This window comes from Artemia sp. Qi Xiang Cuo, chromosome 6 (genome assembly GCF_049724085.1).
Source record: "Artemia sp. Qi Xiang Cuo chromosome 6, ASM4972408v1, whole genome shotgun sequence".
Lineage (NCBI taxonomy): Eukaryota > Metazoa > Arthropoda > Branchiopoda > Anostraca > Artemiidae > Artemia > Artemia sp. Qi Xiang Cuo.
This window is the reverse complement of record NC_142799.1, coordinates 48,627,886-48,636,832: the sequence shown is the minus strand read 5'-3', so window position 1 is coordinate 48,636,832 and position 8,947 is coordinate 48,627,886. Positions and strand designations below refer to the sequence as shown.

General features: G+C 35.3%; 1 protein-coding gene across 2 annotated transcripts in view; it reads left to right on the top strand.

Moving 5' to 3' along the window:
• Positions 1-6,703, top strand: part of LOC148951314 (cytidine deaminase-like) — a 43,923-nt gene extending 37,220 nt beyond the window's left edge. For both annotated transcript variants that reach the window (XM_089090231.1, XM_089090232.1), the window contains exons 2-3: positions 4,155-4,345; positions 6,417-6,703. In XM_089090231.1, coding sequence (XP_088946357.1) covers positions 4,155-4,345; positions 6,417-6,653 — 428 coding nt within the window. In that variant the 3' untranslated portion in view covers positions 6,654-6,703. The remainder of the gene's footprint in view (positions 1-4,154; positions 4,346-6,416) is intronic.
• Positions 6,704-8,947: the final 2,244 nt, after the last annotated feature.

Sequence of the window (8,947 nt, the reverse complement as noted above, 5' to 3'; positions counted from 1 at the left end):
AAAAAACTTTTTCCACAAAATAAGTTTTTCAAGAAAAGTAAAGAACTCCATTAAACAAAAAGGAGCAAAAATAAAATAAAATAATCTATCAAGCTTGAAACTACCACAAATCAGCATCGATATATAAATGAAACCCAAAACGAACAGAAATTACAAAAAATAACCAACTCCAAGTCAAAACGAGCAGAAATAACATAAGTTGGGTGCAAAACCCCTATGCCTTCACAAGGCCAGAACAAAATATGCACTTTAATGAAAAAATATAAATGTTATTACTTTTAAAACTTTAATAAATCAAACAATATTAATATTTTGATTACTAAATATCAGTATATCTACATTCAACTGACAATGCACATTCATTTGTATTTTTTCAGTAAAGTGCAAATTTTGTTCTGGCCTTGGGAAGGCATAGGGGTTCTGAGGCCAACTTATATTAATTTCTGCTCGTTTAGGGTTTCATTTATTTATCGATGCTGATCTGTGATAGTTTCACACCTGGTAGATTATTTGATATTATTTTTGCTCATTTTTTGTTTAATGGAGTTCTTTACTTTTCTATGTAAAACTTATTTTGCGGAAAAAGTTTTTTTAATTAATTTCTGTTAGTTTTATTTTGAAATAGTCTTTTCAGCGAAAAAAAATAATACTTTAAATCTTTTCGTTTTTTAAGACTTTATAGTTTGCCCTGCTATTTGCATGCTGGAGAAAAATTTTCTGCAATCTTTAACAACATGCACCCTTTTAAAAATCTGGACACAAATAGTAGTGTTTAATTTAGTTTCATACCTCCTCTAGTTGACCTGAAATGGAAAACTTGATACCATTCGCAAAAAAATCTAGTTTACTTTCTTTGATAGCTGGGATACACTTACGCTATTTTGATTTGGTTAAATTTTAAGAGCAGAAGTAGCCCTGAAAGTTTGAACATAATACCCTCAGTGGTTCTTGGGATAGTGCTGAGATGCCTTATTGGGAATTAGCATCAAAACAGTGCATTTTGATTTAATTTAAAGGCAACATTTAGTTCTTAAACATAATGGGAGGGTGGGCGTGGGAGGGTGGTGGTGGAAGGGGGATTAGTTCCACTTCAATCCCTTTCGACTATTAAAAGGACATCAACGCTTTCTATTTTCAATCGAATAAGCCCTTTTCAAAGTTCCCACGACAAATCCTTCAATATAAACTGCCTTGGTCTAAACAACAACAACAAAAAATAAAACATTATACCAACGTCGATCTTGACTATAAAAATATCAAGCCTTCAATTAACTTTTGACTATTTAAAAGGGCACAAGGCCTTTCGATTTCCAATCGAATGGGGCTCATTCGATTGGAAATCAATGAGCCCTTTTGGAAACATCAACGTTTTCTATAAACACCTTATATGCCCCCAGGGAATCAATTACAACCCTTATCCTAAGGTCTGTTAGGGTGGTTGTCATCCTCTAAGACCGAATTTCCAGAACTTTCAACTACGTTAAACAAAATGGCTATCTCAAAATTTTGATTGGATGTGTTTGGGAAAATGGTGGGCGTGAGAGGGGCGGTAGTCGCTCTCCAATCACTTTCAACTATTAAAAATGGCCCTGGTCCTTTCAATGTCCAATTAAATGAGCTCTTTTGAAGTTTCTACGACAAAACTTTCAATAAAATCTTATATGCCCCCAGGGCATAACTTACAACCCTCGCCCTGAGTGCTTTGGGGGGGGGTTGTCATTCTCAAAGACCTACTTTCCAGAACTTTCTACTATGTTGAAAAAAATGGCTATCTGAAAATTTTGATTGGATGTGTTTGGAGGAATGGTGGGTGTGAGAGGGGGGTTAGTTACCCTCCAATCACTTTCGACTATTACAAAGGGCACTAGCCCTCTCAATTTCGAATTGAATGAGCCCCTTTTGAAGTTTTACGACAACTCTATCTATAAAAACCTTATATGCAATCGAATGTACCTGTTTTGAAGTTTCTACGACAACGCCTTCTATAAAAACCTTATATGCCCCCAGGGCATAACTTAAAACCCGTGCGCTGAGGGTTGTGGGGTAGAGTCCTCCTCAAAACACACATTTTCTATATGGAAATTAACTACGCTGAATAAAATGGCTATCTCAAAATTTTGATTGGATATGTTTGGGGAATTGATGGACGTGGGGGGGAGGCTAGTTGCTTTCCAATCACTTTCGACTATTAAAAAGGGCCATAGAACGCTCAATTTCTAGTCAAATGAGCCCCTTTTGAAGTCTCTAAGACGACCCCTTCCATATGAAGTGCCCTGCTCTAAAGTAAAAAAATAATATATGGTACATTGTGCCAACATTGTTCTTATATGCCCTCAGGGCATAACTTAAAACTCTTTCCCTGAGGGGTGTGGAGGAGTGCCTCTTCAAAAAGATATTTTCTATCTGGAAATCAAATACGCTGAACAAAATGGCTATTTCAAAATTTTGATTGGATGTGTTTGGGAGAATGATGGGCGTGGGGGGGGGGGAGGGCTGGTTGCCCTCCAATCACTTTCAATTATTAAAAAGGGCACTAGCCACCCCAATTTCCAATCGAATGAGCCCTTTTCGAAGTTTCTACGACAACTCCTTTGATACGAAGTGCCTGTCGAAGAAAGAAGAAGAAAAAAAAACACATTGTGGCCACATCGTTCTTTACTTATGCAGCGCTAGCGCGCTGCCTATGATTAGTATCTGAAATATTTGAAGTATGCCTTACAAAGGCCTCATAGGCACTAGAATAGTTTTTTAAGGGTTGGGGATGAGGGCGAAAATTTAAAGGGAGGTTAAGTTTAAAAACAGGGGGGTACTTATCTGTTATAGCAACAACACTCAAGAAGTGAAGTTAGGTTAATCCTAATGAAATATATCGAAGTGTAATGAAAATAAAACACCTTAGTAGCAAAATTATGGAAATTACAACAGAGAATTATGGAAATCAGGCCCCCCAGAACGCGTTATGTTACTTATGTGTTATAGCAACAACACTCAAGTTCTTCGTTGAAGAGAACCGATTTCTTTCTGTAGTTTGTTTCAGCTTAGCGTGAGAGAGTGTATATACACTAGATTGTAGGTATATTTTAACTAAATATTTTAGCTGGTATTTTGATTTATCTAGTTTAGGTTAGATTGGGCTAGATTAGAAACCATTTATATAATGCGGTTACTTTACGGTTATTGGAAACACATTCAAGAATTACGCTTAGGTTACATCTCAGAAAACATTAACAAGTGATGGGTGATACAACGCATTGGACGTAGACAGAATGCATTTGACTTGTACAATTTGGGCTAAATAATTCCAAATTTGGGGTGGTTAGGTTAAGTGGGTTAGGCTTCCAACATTATGTTTCTAAAGTATTATTTCATCATTATGTTTTGTTATTTTTCATTAGGATTAACCTAACTTCACTTTTTGGGTGTGTTTCCAATAACCGACAAGTATCAAAAAAGGCTTTATCATACCAAAAAAGTGTCTTCTTTGTTTCTGATTATTTCAAAATTTTGTGCATTTTGAGTATAATTGGTCTTCTTGGGAATGGGAAGCTAAAGCCCTCGGTGCTCGCCCGTGGCTGTCCTTGAAAAGCCATTCAAGAATAACTGTAATGTCAGATGAGAACAAAAACTGCCATCATAATGCAGATGAAGGGGTGACATGAGTTTACATAAGAAAGCACATATCCCCCTCAGCCCCCCAACTTGAAGATGAAGGAAATGTTATTTATTATAATGAAGGAAATGTTATTTATTAATAATGCTTTATGTCAGGGATTTTCTGGGTTGAACTTTTCTGGGAGAACTTTTTTAGAAGAATTTTCTGGAGGGAGGGGGGGGTTCCAGAGGAATACGCCTAGTACCATTCAAAAGAAAATTCCAAGGAATGCTCAGGGCGATGCTGAATTAAATGCAAAGCCACTATGTGCGTTCAGGATGTCAAAAGACCTTATCCACAATTTCTCAAGAACGACTAAGGGGTATTAAGGGGTATTAGTGCACCCACCTAGGGGGTGCAGTATTAAATAAAAAGACACTGCGTCTACCTCAGGAGCGGATAAGGGTATTAATTTGAAACTTTCAGGGAAAATTTCAGGGATAAGCCATTTCTAGATGCCACTTAAAATTCTTAATTTTGACAATTAATGTTTCTTTTATAGTTCTCAGTGAAGATAATAAGAATTTGATGATTGCTGCTCGGGATGCAAGAGAAAATGCATACTGTCCTTATAGCAAATTTAAGGTTGGTGCTGCACTACGGACCATAGATGGTGAAATAATAACTGGTTGTAACGTAGAAAACTGCTCCTATGGCTTAGCTATCTGTGCTGAAAGGACTGCCCTTGTCAAAGTACTGTTATAGCTTTTTTTTTCTCCCGACTCTTGTGTACCAGTAAAACTGACTGCATTTGTGACACGGGCATCAGAAAGGAGATCTACTGTGAAATATGTTTAATATTTACTTTAAAATAATAAATATAGTAAAAATTCCCCCTATCCAGAAATATTGTTCCAAATATATGCACAGATGTATCAAATAAAACTGTTTCTCAAGCATGTTGCTAGAAATAACAATAGTAGCATAAATTAAACGCCGTTTCAGTGTTTAATTTCTTTCCATTAAGCACAGTAAACACTGTTCCTTTTGTATTTTTATTCCATTTTATTTGGAAATAATAACATAGGGAGGTGCATATACATTTCCTTAACATTCTTAAGTCTATTTCTATTTCATTGTAGTTTAGGAAGTGCCTATGAATATTTGTCTAGCCAAAGCTTAAATCAAAGTTAAACGAAAACGATAGTTTGAGATTGATGTGTATTCAGCCAAATCTGGTCGTCAAAGTCAAGATCGAACTTTTCACATCGTTCTTGGTAGTGGACGGTAAGCAAAGAGCCATCTTTGTCAACAGTAACTGATACGCTAAAGTATGGTAGTTGGGAAACAACAGTTTCATCAAAAGTATCTAATTTCTATGCCGATCCCAAATAAGTAGAGTATATTGAGGTTTAAGCCCAAATGGTCTGAGGGTGACAAAGTGGAGGTTTAAGCCCTCTATCCACAGAAGTACGGATTTCGTAATTTATTCTGAGGTAGATCTTGATGGAAGAGTGTTTATTTGATTGTTGTTGTTCAGTGGGAATTGTATCAACCCAGTTGTAGTCGAATATTAAGAGAATGTTCATGAACTCAAAATTTTAAGACATAGTCTCTAGAAACGAGAACAAAGGCTCATTCAAGCTAAATTATCGAGATTTAAGTGTCCTTTTTAAGGGTTAGAAAAAGTCACGCCAAAGTAAACTGTTAGCCGCCCCTCTTTGTTGCAGGACCTCATTGTGGTCCAAAGTGGGCACAAGTGCCACTCGAGTAAAATGACAAAATAGCCGTTTTGTTAAAAGTATCCAAAAATACGTATCAAAGCATATATCCAAAAACTTGGTAAGGCGGTGCATTATGGAGCATATCAGGTGTGGAGTTCATAGTACCCTTAATATAAACAAATGAAAAATTTACAGAAAGTATTTTTTTTTTTTTACTTGGAACTAGAGAGCGACAGTAAAAGTTAAAACTATCAGTAATAACTCCAAACTTGATGTCCATACCATCGCCATCCCTTCAACCCTGAGCTCTATAAGATAAAGTTTAACGTGTGCTAAGTGCAATAGAATTTTGGCAATTGTAGCCAGTTTGTAATGAGTGGTGTTTTATTTGCTTATTGTGTTCTAAAAATCTAAACTAAGATATTGCAATACCTGGTTTTACTGAAAACTCTTATATTTTAAAGCAAAAACGCTTAAATGAGTACACTCATTTTCAAAACACTGTAATAAAGAGTACGTGTTTTCTCCAAAGCACAAGTTGACGTTTAGTGTAGAGAACAAGGTTTAAGAGCTCTAATTCAAGTTCGTTTTTTTGTAATGTCACTCTTTGCTTTCACATGAAAGATTTTTTTTGCATCATTTATCTAATAAAATCATAGCTTGTTTTGAATTCAAAATTTGGTCTTCTAGCTCTATTGTAGCATCATTATTTTGGTTGGTATATGACACAGTATATATACAAAATTACGCCATAGATTGTCAGTCTGGGCCCGGAGTGACAATAACCCGGATTGTCGGTCTGGGTATCATTTTTTAAGAAGGAAAGGAATAAGTAGTTTCTATATATTTTAATGTCAACCTTCTCGACTTACATCTTAGCATTTGATAATTCCACAAAAAGGCTATATTCATTCTTTTGATAATTCTAGCTATACTTTAGTTTTTAGACTCGACCTAGTAAATCCGAAATAATGGATTTTGTAATGAATATGTTTTGCTACCAGTATAGTATTATGCTTATCAGTTTTGTTTCGTGACTTAAAAGTTATGAAATACAATAACATTATTTTTACTGCTATAATCTTTTAATCTTTTTTCAGGCAGTGTCCCAAAACAAAAGACATTTTGCTGCTGCAGCTGTATGTGCTGAGATGGGCGATACATTTGTTGGCCCTTGTGGTGCATGTCGACAATTTTTCGTGGAATTTTGCGAAAACATACCAATCTTTCTCTGTCGTCCTGATCTAATTTACAAAGAAACTAACAGTGATTCTCTCCTGCCTGATAGTTTTAACCCGAGATGGGTCACCTTCAGTAGTGATCAAGATTCTGTTTGAACCTCTTTGATCAAGATTCTGTTTGACCCTTGTTTTGAATAAATTATTTATTTTAATTTTGTGTTCACGTTTGCTTAGGGCATACAGTTATTTCGCTTCTGGGACAATATTAAATATTTAAGATATCTTTGGCCATCCAAAATCTAAGAATATTCCTTGGAAAAGATATTTATTTTGAAGGTCTTTGTTTTACATTTGTTTTAACCAAAATACTTGCTCTCTTTTTCCTACAACCTTGTTGGGAAGAGGTTTTCATATTCGACAGTCAAGTTATTGGGTGATTTTATTTTTTATCCATTTTTATAGTTCCTACTATTTCTTATAGTTCTAATTTTGGTATATAGGCCTACTGTAAAACAAAAATAATACAAAGTCAGTAGGAAGATAACTCCAGTTGCATAGAATTAGTTATTGGTTTGCCTTTAATAGAATAACCTCTTTTTAAATATTTTTTTGGCCGTTTGTTTAATTTTAATTCTCATATACGTTATTCCTAATGTCAACCTTTATTTTTTATGATAATGAAACCTTTTTTTTACATAAAAATAAGCTGACTTTTGTTTAGCAGTTTTACGCATGCAAGATAAGAAATCACCCACTTTCTTTAGGTTTTGAAGGCTTTAGTGTGCATCAAAAAACGCGTTGTTACCACGTGCAGTATTCGTATTAATAGATAGATATTAATAGATATCAATTAATTAGATAATAGATATCTAATACGACCTGTAGGGAAAAATTTCGAATAAAACAATGGCATATTTTTTTTTTATTGATGATAGTGATATTATACCAATCAAAGAACGAGATGTTCTGATACCCTTTTTCATCGGCAAAACAAAAATCGAAACTGGGTAAAACTAAAAATTGGTAAAACTAAGAAAGACGAACAATGACTATTACGACAAACATCCAGAGCATTTACAAGCTAAGTGTATGGATAAAGACATGTTGTTAAGTAATAATAAAGAAGCTGATTAATATGAGACCATAGTTACAACACTAGTATTCTAAAACAAAACACAGTATTTAACTTACATTTTTCTGGAATGACAAACCGTCAAGGGTTTCTGGCCCTGTTGATTACAAACCTAGTGTAAGAAGAAGGAGGTACAAAATTGAGCGACAGTACGAACCGTTTTTGGTATCCACCAGACCTGGTATCTAAGAGTTGAAGTGAATAACTACAGTTATGAGACGAAAATTGCAATTTAATCGTATTTTAAAAAAGCATGCACCATGTGTTGCTTGATAGATGGTTTCCAATTCCCAATATAGTTTATATCACAGGACTTTATAGCTCATCTGTAATAAAAAGTTAGCAATTGAGGAAAATATTGGGGAAAATGAATGAATTTTTGAGGCTTTGCGAGTTCAGGGTGCAAGAATAAGTATGAAAATTAATGTCAAGAAGACTTAGTCGCTAAAACTAGAAATAAGTGAAAGTAAAGAGGTGATGTTGGGCAACGAAAAGATCAATCAAGTGGACAGCTTCATTTACGTAGGTAGTATCATTATTAAAGCACAGTGAGGACATTAAAAGTAGGTTAGCCCAGGCCCAGGGTGTTTTTTTCATTTTTGAGAAAGTTGGGAAGAATAGGAAGATATGTCTGTGAACCAAGATTAGAATGCTGGAAGCTACAGTCGTGACAGTGTTTAAGAAGGGGCCTGAAGCGTGGGCGCTCCGAGAGACGGAGGAGGATTTACTAGATGTTTTCCAGAGAAATTGCCTACAGATTTCTTTTGGGTAGCCGACTGACTGACCATATCTCAAATAGTAAGCTGTACGAAAATGTTGTTTAATCCCACTTTCTAGGGCTATAATGAGATAAATATTGAGATGGCTAGGACATATACTGTGAATGAAGAATGACAGATTGCCAAAGATTGACCTTGTCGGCCAAAGAAAAAGTGGGTCGTCCCCGAATGGGGTGGGAAGATATCGTAAAGAAAGATTTAAGGGAAATGGGAACTTCTTGGGAGGATGTAAAGAGGAAGGCTTTGAATAGACTGGAACGGAGGAGGATCGTGCGTAGCTGTGTTAGTATTAGGCCGTTTGGTGCTGAAGTGAGTTGTTAGTAGTAGTAGTAAAGTAAAAGACAGTAAGTAAATATCCAGTAGCTTTCAAACTAAGCGTGAATAGTCAGGCTGTAAGGCCATAAGACAGATAGGGCCAAGGCAATATCGATTAATTATTAATTTAGTTTTCTTTTCTATTGAATATAAAAACACAAATTAATGAGCAACTCTAAAAATTAAAACGAACATATATTAGCTTACACACAAGGTTAAACTTA